Source organism: Fusarium redolens (assembly GCF_020744475.1).
Source record: "Fusarium redolens strain MPI-CAGE-AT-0023 chromosome Unknown BKA55scaffold_3, whole genome shotgun sequence".
In the NCBI taxonomy this organism is placed as follows: Eukaryota; Fungi; Ascomycota; class Sordariomycetes; order Hypocreales; family Nectriaceae; genus Fusarium; species Fusarium redolens.
This window is the reverse complement of record NW_025763666.1, coordinates 2648850-2664927: the sequence shown is the minus strand read 5'-3', so window position 1 is coordinate 2664927 and position 16078 is coordinate 2648850. Positions and strand designations below refer to the sequence as shown.

The 16078-nt window shown below is 49.5% G+C and overlaps 8 protein-coding genes and 1 non-coding gene across 9 annotated transcripts; 5 read left to right on the top strand and 4 right to left on the bottom strand.

Moving 5' to 3' along the window:
• Nucleotides 1-1668: 1668 nt before the first annotated feature.
• Nucleotides 1669-2631, top strand: BKA55DRAFT_535456 (uncharacterized protein; the record flags this gene model as incomplete). The annotated part of the gene is made up of 1 exon (XM_046189708.1): nt 1669-2631. One exon carries the CDS (start codon nt 1669-1671, stop codon nt 2629-2631), a length of 963 nt encoding a protein of 320 aa, XP_046054268.1.
• A 153-nt stretch (nt 2632-2784) lies between these two features.
• BKA55DRAFT_734794 (uncharacterized protein) lies at nt 2785-3452 on the bottom strand. Its single transcript, XM_046201272.1, has 2 exons — nt 3056-3452; nt 2785-3006 (listed from the first exon to the last, which is right to left on the bottom strand). Exons 1-2 carry the CDS (start codon nt 3261-3263, stop codon nt 2981-2983), a joined length of 234 nt encoding a protein of 77 aa, XP_046054267.1. The 5' UTR covers nt 3264-3452; the 3' UTR covers nt 2785-2980.
• An 836-nt stretch (nt 3453-4288) lies between these two features.
• BKA55DRAFT_559155 (uncharacterized protein) lies at nt 4289-5223 on the bottom strand. Its single transcript, XM_046191930.1, has 2 exons — nt 4751-5223; nt 4289-4521 (listed from the first exon to the last, which is right to left on the bottom strand). Exons 1-2 carry the CDS (start codon nt 4853-4855, stop codon nt 4429-4431), a joined length of 198 nt encoding a protein of 65 aa, XP_046054266.1. The 5' UTR covers nt 4856-5223; the 3' UTR covers nt 4289-4428.
• Nucleotides 5224-7164: 1941 nt separating this feature from the next.
• Nucleotides 7165-8499, top strand: BKA55DRAFT_672369 (uncharacterized protein). Its single transcript, XM_046197987.1, has 2 exons — nt 7165-7604; nt 7658-8499. The coding sequence occupies exons 1-2, from the start codon at nt 7260-7262 to the stop codon at nt 8264-8266; spliced, it is 954 nt and encodes a 317-aa protein (XP_046054265.1). The 5' UTR covers nt 7165-7259; the 3' UTR covers nt 8267-8499.
• A 275-nt stretch (nt 8500-8774) lies between these two features.
• BKA55DRAFT_535454 (regulator of chromosome condensation 1/beta-lactamase-inhibitor protein II) lies at nt 8775-10582 on the bottom strand (the record flags this gene model as incomplete). The annotated part of the gene is made up of 2 exons (XM_046189707.1): nt 8775-9040; nt 9097-10582. The coding sequence occupies 2 exons, from the start codon at nt 10580-10582 to the stop codon at nt 8775-8777; spliced, it is 1752 nt and encodes a 583-aa protein (XP_046054264.1).
• Nucleotides 10583-11020: 438 nt separating this feature from the next.
• BKA55DRAFT_559150 (uncharacterized protein) lies at nt 11021-12217 on the bottom strand. The gene is made up of 3 exons (XM_046191929.1): nt 11835-12217; nt 11582-11779; nt 11021-11524 (listed from the first exon to the last, which is right to left on the bottom strand). The coding sequence occupies exons 1-3, from the start codon at nt 11893-11895 to the stop codon at nt 11448-11450; spliced, it is 336 nt and encodes a 111-aa protein (XP_046054263.1). The 5' UTR covers nt 11896-12217; the 3' UTR covers nt 11021-11447.
• An 820-nt stretch (nt 12218-13037) lies between these two features.
• BKA55DRAFT_t60 lies at nt 13038-13123 on the top strand. Its single transcript has one exon. It is a non-coding gene; the product is annotated as a tRNA-Gln (tRNA).
• A 727-nt stretch (nt 13124-13850) lies between these two features.
• On the top strand, nt 13851-14829 carry BKA55DRAFT_590783 (uncharacterized protein; the record flags this gene model as incomplete). Its single annotated transcript, XM_046195141.1, has 2 exons — nt 13851-14322; nt 14372-14829. The coding sequence occupies 2 exons, from the start codon at nt 13851-13853 to the stop codon at nt 14827-14829; spliced, it is 930 nt and encodes a 309-aa protein (XP_046054262.1).
• Nucleotides 14830-15103: 274 nt separating this feature from the next.
• BKA55DRAFT_559146 (HAD-like domain-containing protein) lies at nt 15104-15847 on the top strand. Its single transcript, XM_046191928.1, has one exon. The coding sequence runs from the start codon at nt 15149-15151 to the stop codon at nt 15836-15838; it is 690 nt and encodes a 229-aa protein (XP_046054261.1). The 5' UTR covers nt 15104-15148; the 3' UTR covers nt 15839-15847.
• Nucleotides 15848-16078: the final 231 nt, after the last annotated feature.

Below are 16078 nucleotides of genomic sequence, written 5' to 3'. Positions count from 1 at the left end.
ATGATAAATGTGCGCCTTGATTATCAACCCCCCAAATGCGCCGAACCAAATCCACCAACAGCCGCACCTTCAACTTCAAGCCAATGGCACTTGTAATTACAGGGAACTTACAGCGTACCTCCACCAATTCTATAGCGGATCATCCACTAACATACAACGCATTTCAGCAATTAATAAGAATTAAATGTGTACAAATAATAGTTTTCTTTTTATATTTAAATCGATTTTCTCTATAGCTAGCCTCTGGTGTTGGTTCAATCCGCCTTGCACAGCCTGAACAATTGTTCACGTACAACGTATCTTCTCAGAGTTGGCTACAATACAGTGCCGCTCTGCTTGGTAAAGTAGTCAAAAGACGCTACCTTCAATGTTCATGGTCCATTGCTCTTGAGCCTCGCGGCTGCAGTGTCAGGAGAATACTAAGTGAACATATTGCCCGTTTCAGGAGAGTAGACGCTGGGCTTCCGTTGAAGAGAGGTGAGAGTGAGGTGCAGGGGCTGGATGAGGAAGGATTTATCAGAGACAAGGAGGAAGACAAGCTAAGTAATGTGATTATCGTTTGAGATGGGATCTGATAGTTCATGGCATCCGTGATCCCAATGAGTTAGCCTGAAGGTAGCGCAATAAAATTCAGTTCTTGGCCAAAAACAACTGTGAACAAGACCTCAAAAAAGACATCTTAGGCAGGCAGTGTGCCAGCTACGTACTCAATCAACCACGGCCGCGTTTTCAGCTTACTCTGCCTTACCAACAACATCGAGGACCGCTTTTGAATCTCGTGACACTTGTTAATGTGTATCAAGGTTCACATGACATTCGGAATGAGATTCAACTTACAGCTTCTGTTGTTGGTTCGATTCTCCGTGGACAGTCTGAACAAACGCCCCAGGTCTTTGAGCCTGGGAACTTGAGCTGCATCAGGCAGAATTGAGACATGTGAAATCATATTCATGTTGGTAGAGCCTTGTTCCCCTCCCTTGTTCTCCACTCATATTGACAGTGCTAGGGGATGAGTGAGGTCTGTTCTCAGTTGCGTACATGCATCCATTCCCCTCATTCGCCAGTTCTGGCTACATTGACAAAGAGCCAAGCAGCAAACAACGCCTGGATCGCACCAGATCAACACCGAAACCTCAAAGTTCACCCTCGGAGTCCCGAGTAGTCGCGAGGACAAAGAGCGAACAGAAGCCACGGCGTTTCAAGAGCCTCCCCCGATGAAAAATTCTTTTCGTGGCTGATTGAAGCAACAAACTTGCCTTTGTTACCATCGCGCACCACCCTTCTGCCCCTCCACTGGCGAAGTGGCGTCTTACCAGCCACGCCATAACGGGCTGTAGCCAACAAAGAGCATCATGTTTCCGTGAACCATGCGCTCTCGTGTAAAATTAAGATGGTGTTCTTCCGGCAAGTCCGAGATGCGCTAAGAGCATGACAATAGGAGTGGCTTGGGCCATCAATAGAGGTCGTTGGCAGCAGTGCGAGAGAACGGCATAGTAAAGTCATCGAGATCAGTGTCGCTGCTTTGCGTATAAAAGCCCCGAGTTGATCCAACTCCAAATCTAGTCACTGCTACCATCGGTCGCAAGCTTCACATCGCTCTCATTCACATCCATTCAACGTTCCAACTTGTCACCGTTTTCACAAACGTATTGCATCACTTTTTCCATCATGGCTCAAGAAAACTTCAAGAACAGTTTCCCTATCGAGGAGATCGACAACAACTCCTGGATGACCGGCCAGGTCGTCATCTCTCGCCATGCTTCTAAGCCTGATGGGCCATGCTGGGATGATGGCAAAGGCGCCTTCTTTACCATCTCCGAGGCCCCGAACCCAAAGCCCCCAACCCGGCCTCTCTCGGATTCTTGCCCCATCGTCGAAATGTCCTGTGGACGCGTCACTTCACTAATGGGCATATTTGAGGTTGGTCACGCCTATCTGACAATTCATGAGAATGTTGGAACTCCCGAGCACGTCACCCTGGAATGGCTAGCCGAAAAGACTCTTTCATTTCAAATCCCCAAGGTCTACTATCATGGAGTCCACAGTGATCATTACTATCTGGTCTACGGCGCTATTCCCTCCGGACGGAATGTCTTATACGCCTGGCCTGAGACCAAGGATTACGCTACCATGGTACGATGGACAAACAAGATTGCTGACGCCTGCGTGGAGTTATCCAAGTGGTCTGGCAGCGCTATCACTGGCATTGACGGTGGTCTCCTGGTTGATCAGTATTTATTCAAACAAACCACGGATTACAAGAGCGTCCATGATCCTGAGAATCTTCGCGAAGCCTTTGAAGAAATTCCGCTGGACTGCTCTGAGCTCGTGTTTACCCTCAACAACGTCCATCCGCTTGCATTCACGGTCAATGAGGAGGGCTTGGTAGGCATCAGCTCCTGGCGTCATGCTGGCTTTGTCCCCAAGGGTTGGATTGGAACGAAGGTGCACTGCAACAGTATCATTCATTCGGTCGATATCTGTCATGCGCTGTGGACGGAAGCCGATTTCAATAACTGGGAATATCTGCTCATGGAGGCTTTCAAGAATAGAGGCTTCAAAGACTTTTGGTATGACTATTCCAAGTGGAATTCTAAGAGAGCAGGAGAATATAGGAATGGAGCGATCTGAGAGTCATAGAATGAGTTCATCTACGAAATTCTGGAGGGATGTGGGATCTGTTAAGAGGGGGGGTTGCCCGAACGGTTTGCCTCTTGAATTCAATTATATTCAGCCATCGTTTATTTATTGGGGCGTTGAGAGACTCCAGTGTAAATGAATCTCGTGATGTATTCGCGTGATGTAAGCAATTGAAATGCTTAATCAATCTAGTTCGCCTTGAAAGTAAAGACAGAATAACTCCGAGCGACCCGTAATCAACCTTCCCCCGCACTCAGCAGAGATGATAAACATTTTCCTCTCTTCAGATTGTTTTTTTGTTCGCGGCTTGCGAACATGTTGACGATCTCTTGCTTCAAGACTAGCCGCCGTCTGCACCGCCACTCCCTGAAACAGTTAGCACTCCCTCAGCATGTTGCTCTTATGCGTAACTCACCATCGTCTTCGTTGCCTTGGGCAGTTCCGTTTCCGCCCTGAACTTGGTGAATTATAGGGACAATCCAGTTGCAAAACGACGTTCCTCCACGTCCTCTGCAGATGGTTTCATCGATGGGGTTATCCCACCGACAATGGGGGCATCTCCGGGGCGAGGCGGGATTGGCGCCGTTGAAGTTGGGCGAAGTAAATCGAGTGGGCGTCGCCATCGCCGATTATTCGCTGAGAGATGGATCGAGTAATGAGGTGTATTGTTGGGTGATGTAGGGAGTAGAGGTGACTGAAGTTGTAGGAGATGTTGAGGAGTCTGGATCCGTCTCTCGCAAGGCGATCGCCCGCCTTTTATAATGCAGGTACCAGCCTGACATGGATGCGATGACTACTGCAATTGTTTGAGCCCCAACATTGATCTGCCAGCTAGCTTGCTGCATCCTGTTTTAGAAAACGAACGCAAATAAAGGGTTGTCGTGGGCTAAGTGGATATCATGCCCTCCATAACCTCTTAGAGCAGGGATAATAAAGGTCTGTTCTCTGGTCTTGAGTCATTGGCGATGCTCCTCACCACAATACGAAATCAATATGTTCCCTGTTCGACAGTTGGGCGCATGTTCGGTCTGCATTCATGGCAGATGAGACAGCAGGGGTGTTGTCAGGGCTGACGGGGGGAAATTGCTTCTACCCCCCTTCCATGGACATTCTAAGCGCATGTCAGTCTGCGTTCATGGCATGCAGGACATGAGAGGGGCGATGTCGGCCAGGGCTGGAGGGGGTAGCTTCTGTCGGGCGTCCATGGGCATTCAACACGGTGTTCATGTTGGGCCTCTAGGAGGGCGTGGTGGAAGCCACAAAGTTGAACAATCAGTTGAGCTCAGTATTCAGCAGAAGCTAAAGGTAAATGATATATCAGAAAACAAGCGTCAGCCAGACAGGAGAGCATCGCATGCGACAGGCAGAAAAGAGCAAGCGACAGTAGAAGAACTTTTCCTTCTGACATGCTAAAACTGTGATTGGCCAATACCATAACAGTTGATCTAGATACAGCACTTGGGGCTGAAGTAGAAATAAGCTCATCATCATCATCTGGTATGTTGGCCGAGCCGGTCATTGCTCCAACACTTCTTCCAAGAGCCGATGGTTTGTCGCAGATTATTTACTCCCGCTTTAACAGTCACCATGTTTCTCTCCTGGTTATAGTGGGGCGCACGGCCCGAACCAAGCCAGCCGTGTACTGTTGGCTGGTCCAATAAACTGGTAACATCCTAAGCCGACAAGCCACGTTCACAGAAGCTGCACGGCTGGCCATGTATTTTCGACCTTCAGGCTGGATCATGACCGACAATCAAGCCACAGTGCTGAAGTGCAGGGATCATGGCTCTAATTCCGGAGGGACTCTGGACTCACTCTGAAGAGCGACATGTGCATCGGAGCAGGTCGGTTCATGGAGAGAGAGCTTGATGGGTAGGTTTGCTATTCTCATACGTTAGCCTGGAAGTATTCAGGGCCAATCGGGAGTAGTCTTTGGGATATGTGAGGCTAATGAGCTGCAGCCAGTTTGCGCACCAGGTACGCCCTCAGAGCTCCGTCACTCTGGGCTGGGTGGGATCCCCTTACCCGTAGTGGGGGGCTACAGCTCCCCTCCTTGCTCAGATGTAGTCTACTCCGCAGACCCTGCAATCCGTGCAAAATCCCCACTTACCTTTCTTGTCGTACTCTGAAAAGGTTGGGGAGAAATGTGGCGTCTATTGACGGGGCCAGCTCTGCTCCTCAGCGGAAGAAGATGGCATATTTTTGGTTTGGACATCAAACGGTCAACGGCAGCAGGTGAGTTCAATTAGTGTCGGCTTTTTCTGAACCGGAAAACCTCGACACCAACCTCCCAACCTCAAGAGACGTGGGAGAAGCCAAAGAGCCTGTCGCGCTCTGTCCCAGAGTCAGCGCTAGTTCTGTTTTGAAGAGCTGTGGCACTGTCACTGCGTCATCCGTTTGATTGCCGGCATGGGCGACAGGGGGGTGATGGGTTACAGCTGTAGCACAGTTCCCGAGCAGGCTGCATGACCTCAGGATCTCAGACGTAAGGCACGTGCTAAGCTTCAGCTCTGGTAAGCCACGTTGAGTTGCAATTATCGTTGTGAGTCGCAAGAAGTTGGCGGTGACAGAAGAACTCCGGTGCGCCCGATGGGCAGGTAAACATATTAACTCTTGATCTGTCATGTATGAAGAGCAAATAAACTTGGCTCAAGCAAGTCATAGCTTTACGCCAACGCGACAAGCCGAAACGGAAGTTGGAGGGGTGCAACACCTAATCTCAACTAACTTAGCGGCTGATCTTTCTGTCCCCTTGCGGACAGCACATCCGGTGCCGTTATTTCGTTTAAACGGTATTTAGCGCGACAAATACGGATACGTACAGGCCGCCTACCGAAACAAACACGTTTCATAGGCTGAGCAACAGCAAACTAAATGCAGCTATCTACGCCCGACAGGAGCCTCTGGACCCTGAGCCAAATGAAACCAGTTAATACTGTGCCGGTATTAAATATTGTCTCCCAGCACTGATAGTCTGGCACTATGTCGCTCTTAATGCTGGATTGGCACAAACAGCGGTACTTACCTCATGACGTGTTGCTGTATTGCACTAGGAGTATCTCAGATTCAGAGGTTTTGATTGGAAGCTGTTCCTGTAGGTAGTAGGTAACGTTACCCACGGTCAACGCAGCGACATGTCGACTTGTACTGCTGGTATCAGGAGCACCTCCTTTTATCAGACTGATAGCCTAAGATCTAGGTAGCTGTGTTTACACCGCTCACACATCCTCAACTTCAGTCCAACTGCCGTGCCTCCTCCATGGAAATACATCGCCAGTCTTAATCACGTAAGAGGTACTTGTGGATTTTTTGTGAATTAATTTGGCTGCAGACCAGTGACTTTCGACAAGGCATGAAGTCGGTCGTTTGGTGCCCCCACAAGGCTGCTGGCTTTTTCGCGACGCAACCGCGCGCTTAATAAGGTTCCCTAATGCAATTGCCACGATCGATGGATATCTTACGACATTCCGCCCCCGCAACACAGCAGCCCTACCAGGCTTGTGGAAATAAGCTCCATATCGGGGAAACAGATCTTCTTGGCAACTTGCCCTGCGTGATTCTGGCTCCGATGCACCTGATCCAAAATCACACAGACACATGGAGAAGCATGTGGAAAACCCTGCACTGTTTTTTTTTCCCCTTTAAACCGAAAAAAAAAAAAAACCGATTGGCTGAACCGTCCACCTGGTATAAACGGTAAACGGGTAAGGCGGTTTAGATCCATCTCATAACACCACGCAACGCTTCTAGAACCTTTGACGTGGCCTATACCCAACCAGTCAAGAACCCTTGACTCAGCGACCGGCCTGTTGACGCTGATGAATGTAACGACATTCCATAGTGACTCTTATCATGAGGCTCTCAAGTGCCCGTCCCTTCTTCTTCCACAAGAATCGCAAGTCTAGGATCTACCTGAATCAGCAATAACATTATCGTCAAGCCAAAATGACTTGGCTGGGATGCAAGCGTAGCGATGGACAAGATGGTAGAGAGGCATGTCCGAGTAGCTCAGCGCGTGGATGTTTCCGCTTGCCATACCATTTGACCATACTATTTGACATGGTGGAGATAATACAGTTTGGACTCTGACCTACACTGGGGCTGTTTTCTCGCAGCCGACGATGATAAATGTGTCATCCCTGGGCACCTGACGGTGAAGTCTCACCTCATACCAGATTAGGCAACTCTTACTCACCGCCTTCGAACTCGCTTCTCCCAAGTTCGGGGAATAATTAACAAGGAATAAGTATCCTCGCAACGCGTGGTAAAGGTGATTCAAGCCTGTAAAGCTTGCTATATTATTACTCAATAGATGTACTACATGAGAAGCTGTCGGGTCCTAAACACCCGGATGTTCTGAGCATCAATGTCTAAACCCAGGCCTCTTCGACGCGGCAGAATTTCAGGTACTTAGACTTTTGGTGTGTTCTGTCCCAAACTTCGGGTATACCGATGGAATTTGTGGCTGACTTCTGCACCGCCACACCAGGCTCCGACGTCAAGCACCAGCCTCATCCAAGCTCTCACCTCCAAACTGTCCTCAAGACCGCCTCTCTGAAAAACCCCTACAACCACCGCACTCTCAACCACCTCCCTCCTCCCTCCGCAACACCATCACAATGTCAAACTACTACTCAGCGCAACAACCGCAATACCCCCCCGCCGGCGCCCCCAACGCCGCGCAGAACCTCCAGTTCTTCCCCTCCCAGTACACAAACCCCGGATCCTCGACACCCCAGCAAGCTGGTGGCTACGGATACGGCAACCAAGGCGGCTATGGCGTCGGAGCTCCAGCGCAGAACTTTGCGGCTCCGGCGTTCGGTGCGCAGGGCGTTAGTGGGAGGATGGGCGAGCAGGGCGGGTTGAGGACGGGTTGGGTTGCCGCTTTCTCGTCGGAGGGCTATGATGGTGAACCGCCTTTGCTAGAGGAGCTGGGCGTTAACTTTGGACATATTCAAGCAAAGGTATGTTGTTTTTTCCCTTCGATGGATTGGGTGATGACGCTAATTTGTTCTAGACGCTCGCCGTGTTGAATCCTTTCCGACGTATCGATTCGCACATCATGGACGACTCCGACCTCGCGGGCCCCCTTATCTTCTTCCTCCTATTCGGTTTCATCCTCCTCTTCTCAGGCCAAGTCCACTTCGGCTACATCTACGGCCTCGCCGCCCTAGGCTCCATATCTCTCCATCTGATCCTCTCCCTCATGTCGCCCTCCGACGCCAGCGAACCCCAGGTCAACAGCTATCCCCAATACAGCAGCGATCCATCTGCGCCTCAGCAACAGCACGAGGGTCAGCAGGGCGGCCACTTCTCCGCGACGTTGACGTACCCCCGAAGCGCGAGCGTACTGGGATATTGTTTGCTACCGCTTGTGGCGACGAGTCTGTTTGGCATCGTCATGAGGATGGATACACCCCTTGGCATTGTCGCGACCACGGCGGCTATTCTTTGGTGTACTTACAGCGCGAGCGGGATGTTCTGCGCGGTGGGGCAGATGAAGCGCATGCGAGGACTTGTTGCGTACCCTCTTGCGCTGTTCTATGTTGGATTCGGCATCATGGGTATTTTCAGCAGCCGAGGTAGTGGAACGTTCTCCAATGCTGCTGCGAAGCTCAACGCATAAAACGGGTAACGACACGTTGCATAAATGGTTCTGACACGATGGAAGTTTCTGCGCGGAAACTCGATGCTGTACATGATAACGCCCTCGCGGCGAAGATACGATGGAGGGGCGGTAGGCGTTCAGGTGGCGAGACGCAAGTTACACAAACTGGGACATGTTCCCTTGTACTAGAATAATTATTTTTGTATGTCACGATCAAAAAGAAGCAGAGAAGGTTCAGTTTAGCGTTGAGACTCTTAAAAAGCAAGTTTCAGATATGCAAAGACATCGTGACCATCTATATACCACAAACCAGCATGCAAAGGCATCAAAACAATATGCATCCTCCTTGATCATGAAAACCCTTGTTTTTTTTTTTACCGCACTCAGAATCCGCCCATCCGATTCATCATGCATCCGCCGACGTTAAAGTACAAATATTGGAAGCTGCCCTTGGCAGCGTAATTAAAAGTAAGGGCTGATATGGAAAATCCCAGATTCCTCCGTCAATTCATTCCTCGTGTAAGGTCTAAGCGCCGTTGGTCTTGACGCCGTTTGTGGGCGCATCTTCAGCGATGCCGAAGAGCACAGAGTATTGACCGCCTGCGCCTGCTCCGATGATCTTCTTGCCGCGGATGGCGGTGTTGTCGATCACGGTGGGAGTGTGGATGTCGTCGATGGTGCCTTGGCCGGTTTGGTAGTTGCTGGAGAAGCCCCATGAGTAAACCTTGCCGTCAGAGGCGATGGCGAAGTTGTTGTCGGTACCGGCGGCGACGGCGACAATGTCCTTGACGTCTGCGAGTGTTGGTTAGCGGGTGTATCAGAGTGCGGGATTATGAGTGTGAACTTACCAGGCTGGACAGTAGGCTTGAAGAGAATACGGGCGTTGCCTCGCTCGTCGTAGATGGTGTTGTCCTCGGACAGCTTGTCAAACTCGAAGCCGACTTGGTAACCATCGACACGACCCCAGGTCAAGAGGTCGCCCTTGTCGGAGCAAGCAAGGGAGTGGTGTTCACCGCCATCGATTTCGGTAATGTTGTAATCATCGAGGTATGTAAGCTTAGCAGGTCGAAGAATAACAGCATCGTCCTCGCCAGCATTCGACTCAACACCGATCTCGCCAAAGTTGTTGAGACCCCAACCATAAACCTGACCGCTCTTGTCAATAGCAAAGCTGTGATAAGAACCGCAAGCGATCTTGGCAATCTTGCCTCGTGGCAGACCAACGCCCTGGGGAATGAGGGAGGACATCTTGTTGCGCTCGATGATACGGCGACCGAGCTGGTTCTGTTGGCCGCAACCCCAAGCGACGACATTGCCCTTGTGGTCGAGAGCGAGAATGTGGTTGGAACCGGCGGCGAGGGCCTTGATGTTCTTGAGATCGCGGATCATGAGGGGAGTGGACTGGACCTTGACGGTCTCTGAGAAGCCGAGGATGCCGTCGCTGGATCGGAATGTTCCCCAGCCGTAGACTCGGCCATCTTCTGTGAGGGCGAAACTGGCGCTGTCACTCGCGACAACCTGGACAAACTTGGTGCCAGGAGCGAAATGCTCGTCGGAAACAGCTGTCGGTGTGCTCTCCGTGGGGTTAATACCAGTATCGTCCTCATCCTCCGAGTCAGAGTCTTCTGACTTGTCCATGTCGCGAAGTCCTCCATCCCAGTTTGTATCTCTACCAAGCGCGCCTTGATCGTTGACACCCCATGTCAAAATCTTGTTATCGTGTGTCAACGCGACAGCGTGCATGCCACCGCAAGAAATCTGAACAACGCCGACGTTGGCGGCGGAGAGGTTATCGTTGAGTCGGGGACGCTTGACATCGATTGGCTTCTTGTTGTTGACGCGCTTGCTTCCGAGACCTAGCTCACCGGAGGAACCCTCGCCAAAGACGTAAACATCGAGGATCTGAGTGGGCGCGTCGTTGAGCTTCTTTCCGATCGCAGGAAACTCGGACTTCTTCTTGGGCTCGGCCTTGGCTCCAGCAGGACGACCGGGTTTCTTGGCAGCGGGCTTCTCTTCCGCCTCTTCGGTCTTTGCTCGGGCGGTTGTCTTGGCCTTTGTAGCAGCGGCCTTGGTCTTCGGGGCGGGCTTGACAGCGGGCTTTACGACGCGTTCTGTGGTCTTTGACTTCTTTGTCTTGCGATCTTCCTCCTGCTCGGGTTCAGACTCTTCCTCGCGAGCCTTGCGCTTCTTCGTGGCGCCATTCAAGGCAGCAGGCTCAGCCTTCTTGGCAGCAGCTTTTGTAGTCTTTGTTTCTTTCTTAGCAGGGGCAGCTGTCGTGGCCTTCTTTGGCGCTGCGGTCTTGGTAGCAGCAGCTGCTTTGGCTCGTGGCGCCATCGCGTTGGATTTGTGACGTGATGATTTGTGTGTATGTGAAGCGCGACAATATTTTTGCTCAAATAAGCAGCTTGATTGACGAGATAAAAAGTGCGCTTGATGTGCGAAACTCGATGAAGTGATGGTGTTGATGATAAGATCAAGCTTGGGGAGAGCGCGACATTGAGAAAGTGGGTAGATTTTTTTTACTGTCTGAACAATGGAAAAAAGCTGATCTGACCGCGCTGGGGGCAGTGATCATTTGCGGGCTGAACAGGGGTGGTGCCTGGATTGGGTGTCACCGCCCGGAAGCTGTCAGCCAGTTCCAATTGCGCTAGTGGTTTTTCTGCCGGACAAATCTCCCAGTTACGAGCCAGAGCTGCGAGCTTTTAAAGGCGGTGAATTGAGAGCGTTCAATTGTTCATCTTATCTGCAGATACGCGATTCATTGTTGATGAAATGAACGTTCCATCCTTTGAGCACAGACGCTGCAATAGCAGGTCAATTATATGTTGCAACCTCATTGTCGTCTGATCTTGTGAATGGCACAATTGACATCTGACAAAGTAGTGTAGACTACGCCTTCTCAGAATGAACAATTAAACATCCCCTTGACGCGTTTGCTTAGCGGCCAAAACATCCCATTTCGTCCCACTCGCGAACATATCGTAGTACAGCCTCAGAATATCCGTTTGTATCACACAATTGCAAGTTATTGCTCATTGACTAAATATCATGAGTATTGTTCATTTCTGTATCCGTGTCTCAGGTATCTATCCCCTCGCCACCCAACCAGTACCGTAACCATTCCCCAACGCCATTCAATAATGCAATATTTTACTTTCTACCCCATTAAGTCGTACGCATCGTCGCCCAAATAATAAATTTATTTCTTGGTAGTGAAATCGATCTCGTTGGCAGGGTTAAAGCCACCGTCAGCAGCCTTCTCGCAAGTGCAGCCACCTAAAACGGCTATTAGCAACAGTCGTCACAGAAACAAACGCCACATCATCCACATACCAGCAGGACGAGATCCGCAAGCGCAAGTTGAACCAGTAGGTGTAGCGTTCTCGGTAGAGGCGCGATCGCATGTGCATTCACCGGCGGGACGAGCGCGGCATGAGCATCGAGGACCGTTGACGGTGTTTTCGGAGGCGGCTTTGGAGCATGTGCATTGGAGAGCGGACTTTTGACCGCATGAGCATGTGGCCTTTTGAGCTGTGGTGATTGTTAGGATGACTGTGAATGAGGTGGGAGGGATGATGTCACGTACCACAGGCGCACTCGACGTTGTCGCCGGAGCGGCAGCAGGTAGCGGGAGTGTTGACGACCATTTTGAGGTTTTGAAGTGTTATTGAGCTGTTGTGAAGAGTGGTGAGATTTGTGATGATGTGAAAAGAAGTGATTGGATTGTGAGATGCTTGTTTGAGATACTGGATCTTTGAAGCGGCTCTTGGTCATATTTGTACTTGATGGCTTTCAACAAGCTTGACCCACTTCAACTAAAGCTTCACAGCTGAGGACCTGAGAGCTGGTAATCACATTCACTATGATTGGTTGAGAGCTGCTGACTCAGTATTTTCGACCAATGAAGGTTTGCTTATTCTTTTTTTGCTTGATTGTCGCCTCCCAGAACATGCCATGCTGATACAGACCATGTCATGCGTTTGTTAGCCAACGAGCTAGATCGACTAAACGAGCCTCAGCATTTTCGCTATGTCCGTCATTGGTTCTTTTTCTTATTCATGGTATTGTCACCAATGAAACTGTACACAGCAATATTTGTCAACTACAGAACTGTCTCTGGTCAACTCAATTTCTGATCTTAGAATAACCACTTAGCCATGATTACCAATGTATTGTCAATAATCAACTTAATTGATGTCTATAAAAAACTAGTCGCGATGAACATTCATCAGTCATGATTACTCACCGATCAAGACCAGGTCCATCACCGTCACACCGCGCCGCTTCCGTACTTGATCCGCTCCGCTTCGGGTCGGCTGTCTCCGGTCAGTCATCAATTGATTGAGGTCCCCTCGCCAGAAATCGGCCACCTTTGCCAAAACAGATAGCTCATGAAAGAAAGCAAACACCTGTTATGTTACCCTGCAATTTGATTTATAAGATTATCTTGCAGTCAACCTTTCTCTAACAGGCTTTAGCCACCCTAGCGTTAATAGAAGAATTCTCAATAAGCAAGCCAACTACAACACTCATTTTGTCAACTAAGTTAAGCTTGATCAATGTTGAACCACTTCAACGGGCAATAAAGTTATGAATAATAACTTAATTAGATTAGCTATTTTAATGCCACTATCCGTACAGTATTAAGGCCACGCAAATGATGAAGCGTTGTTATGAAAACCTAATTTAACTAATGTCTGTAGGGTATTGCGTTGACCTGCACCTTTGCTGGTCAATGTCCTCGCGCTAGTCATAGAAGCCAATTTCCAGGGATTAGTCATCGATCAACGGTCCTATAGTTTAGTGGTAATGACGTCGGATTTTGATACTCTCAGAAGCCTTCCGAAGACCCCGGTTCGAACCCGGGTAGGACCTCATTTTTGTCTTATCCACGTCTGGAGATGTATTATATCACCAGTAGTCTTCCAAGCATGGGTGGGTGTGGCTCTTTCATTTTCCCCCAGTTGTTCCCGTCGACGTTCTGGCCTTGCGCCACCTGTCGGCTGGAAATGAGAATGGAACAATTCGCGACAAACCCCATGCCCGATGTCGGCCGGCCGGCCAATTGACTGATATGAACTTCCCTTCTTGTCACGTTGCACGGAATTGACAGAGATACCTGGGTCACTTCAATAATGATATAAATAGTTACGTGTTGAATTTTATTATATGTTTACCGTTATTTGTGTTTATATTGAATCTCTTTGTCTTGTGCTCGAGTCTGTCTCCTCGTTGGGTTGTTTTTGTGGAGACAACTGATGTTATCCAACCTCAAAACCTCAATCTTGTCCATCAAACTTACCAGACTGTTCCCCTGTTTGTCTCTTCACATCTTCACATCTGAGCAAAATGCCAATTCATGGTTCATCTGAGACCAACGAGACCACCATTGTGGTGATTGGGTATGTATTCGTTATTAATTCCTCCCTACATCCCCTGCTAACGCTAATGTCCCAGTGCTGGCATCATCGGTCTTACCAGCGCCCTAAAGATCCAACAACTAACCGCCGACTCACCATCGACATCAATTCTACTCGTCGCAAAAGAATGGCCAACTTCAATCCCAGGCGCGCCAACAACTCACTCAGCAGACTATGCCTCAATGTGGGCTGGCGCTCACATTCGACCCATCCCCGCTTCAACGCCACAGCTGCGTCGTGAAGCCAAGTGGGTGAAACACACTGTCACTGAGCTTGAGAAACATCGACAGAGTGAACCTTGGGTTGGGGTCAGGCGCCTCCCGGGTATTGAGTATCTTGAGGACCCGTCACCTGAATACCTGAAGCAAGATGCTCAGAGCTTTGCAAACGAGACTGGCTTGCCGGGATATCGGAAATATCAAGCACATGAGTTACCTGAGGGTGTGAAGTTGGGGTTTGAGTATGAAACGTATTGTATCCATGCGCCCTTATACACCGCTAGTCTACTGCGCAAGTTTATTGTTCAGGGTGGAAAGACGCTGCAGAGGGATTTGAAAAGTGAATGGGAGGCTTTTATCACGGCACCTAATGTCAAACTTGTTGTGAATGCAAGTGGAATGGGATTTGGAGATGAGAAGTGCTTCCCCATCAGAGGTACGACGAGCGTTCATTACCACAAGGGATTACAACTGACGAGTATCAGGTCAGACTGTGCTAACTAACCTCGCCGCCGCCGACAAAACAATCACAACTCAAAAGAAAGACGGTACTTGGAGCTTTATAATTCCTCGTTCTTTCAATGGAGGAACAGTCATTGGCGGTACCAAAGAAGTGGGCAACTGGCAGCTCGAGCCATCACAGGAAACACGCAGTCAGCTGTTGAAAGCTGCACAGTCAATCATACCACAAGCTTGCGATAAGAGCCATATACATGGGAAGATACAGGTAATCAAAGATGTGGTGGGACGAAGACCAGCTCGTGAGGGTGGCATGAGAGTCGAGACTGAAGCTAAGGATTCGACATGGGGGGTCAAACATGTCATTCATGCTTATGGGGCTGGAGGACGAGGATTTGAACTGTCTTGGGGCGTGGCGAGCGAAGTGGCTGAACTTGCAAGTGAGATTTTGAATTCAAAGTCTAGTGCTAGACCGAAGCTGTAGAATTTTGGTGCCTTCGTGGTGGGAGTATATATATGATTCGGGATAGTGATGATGGGAATGATTCGGCTTCCTATGCCGAGCTTCGGTCAATATTTGACTGACCGACCGTCCATTATGATAATTTTCGAATTACCTCGCAAAATCGGGGCAATTACTTGGCAGATTGCCGCTGAGTTCAAGAATATGTCAAGTACGCCCTTATAAAGGTGGGGGTCTCGATCCTTCGCCGTGCAATAAATATCTATTCCCACCCAGCAAATACCCTCCCGTTCTACAAAACATCTAGTTACCACCACATTAGCACACTGAATTCACTGAGATGAGCGCCTCCACTGATGACAACTGGCAACCCAAAGCCATAGTCTTCGATCTTCTCACCGGCCTCTTAAACTCCTGGGATCTATGGGACGCATCAACCCCATCCAAAACCCACCAAGAAGGCGGCCGCTGGCGTCAACGCTATCTCGAAATCACCTTTGGCACTGGCTCCTACAAGCCCTACGAAGATCTCGTCAGACAGGCTGCTGCTGAAGTTGGTCTTCCAGCATCAGCGCCTGAAGCGCTCCTCAAGAATTGGTCGAGCATAAAAGCGTGGGATGAAGTCCCCTCTGTTCTCCGAGCTTTAAGAGCCCAGGGCTATAAACTTGGTGTTATTACCAATTGTTCGAAGCACTCGGGATATATCGCTATTCATGGTGTTGAGAAGCAGGCTAGCGTTGGGCTTCATACGCCTTTTACTTTTGACGCGGCGGTTACTGCTGAGGAGAGTGGGTTTTATAAGCCTGTTATAGAAGCATATCACAGCATCCTGCCTAAACTAGGGGTTGACGCAGAGGATATTCTTTTTGTTGCTGGAAGTGCAGGAGATGTTGAGGGTGCAACAAATGCTGGGATGAGAGTTGTTTGGCATAACAAGATTGGGTTGGCGAAGAAGGGTAATGCAGTTCCGTTGAGAGAGAGTAGGACGTTGGATGATGCTCTGAAGGGGTATTTGAAGAAGGTCGAGTAGTAACTACACATATTCAACCATTCTCAGCGAGTCCCTAAAGAACCCCCGTAGTATGCATAGCCTAGAGCTCGACGGGCTGTAATTTCTTGTTTACAGGGTTAAGTATTTCTTTATTTCTAATTTCCGCCGACTTAAAGTTCGAGTTATCTGTTGGTTGGTTCTGTTGGTCTGCCCATTGCGGGCTGAGGCAATTGGTCCGCTAATCCCTGCCCGATGCCTAATCCCGTTTTCGTACAAATA

Excerpts from the sequence above, each read along its gene's own strand:
- BKA55DRAFT_734794 (XM_046201272.1), bottom strand. The coding sequence starts at position 3,263 with ATGGCGACGCCCACTCGATTTACTTCGCCCAACTTCAACGGCGCCAAT. Across the intron at positions 3,007-3,055 it reads CCAAGGCAACGAAGACGATG|GGAGTGGCGGTGCAGACGGC; the intron begins GTGAGTTACGCA and ends TAACTGTTTCAG.
- BKA55DRAFT_559155 (XM_046191930.1), bottom strand. The coding sequence starts at position 4,855 with ATGTCCAAACCAAAAATATGCCATCTTCTTCCGCTGAGGAGCAGAGCT. Across the intron at positions 4,522-4,750 it reads TTCAGAGTACGACAAGAAAG|CAAACCTACCCATCAAGCTC; the intron begins GTAAGTGGGGAT and ends GTATGAGAATAG.
- BKA55DRAFT_672369 (XM_046197987.1), top strand. The coding sequence starts at position 7,260 with ATGTCAAACTACTACTCAGCGCAACAACCGCAATACCCCCCCGCCGGC. Across the intron at positions 7,605-7,657 it reads TTGGACATATTCAAGCAAAG|ACGCTCGCCGTGTTGAATCC; the intron begins GTATGTTGTTTT and ends AATTTGTTCTAG.
- BKA55DRAFT_559150 (XM_046191929.1), bottom strand. The coding sequence starts at position 11,895 with ATGGTCGTCAACACTCCCGCTACCTGCTGCCGCTCCGGCGACAACGTC. Across the intron at positions 11,780-11,834 it reads CAACGTCGAGTGCGCCTGTG|CTCAAAAGGCCACATGCTCA; the intron begins GTACGTGACATC and ends CAATCACCACAG. Across the intron at positions 11,525-11,581 it reads TTGCGGATCTCGTCCTGCTG|GTGGCTGCACTTGCGAGAAG; the intron begins GTATGTGGATGA and ends TAGCCGTTTTAG.
- BKA55DRAFT_559146 (XM_046191928.1), top strand. The coding sequence starts at position 15,149 with ATGAGCGCCTCCACTGATGACAACTGGCAACCCAAAGCCATAGTCTTC.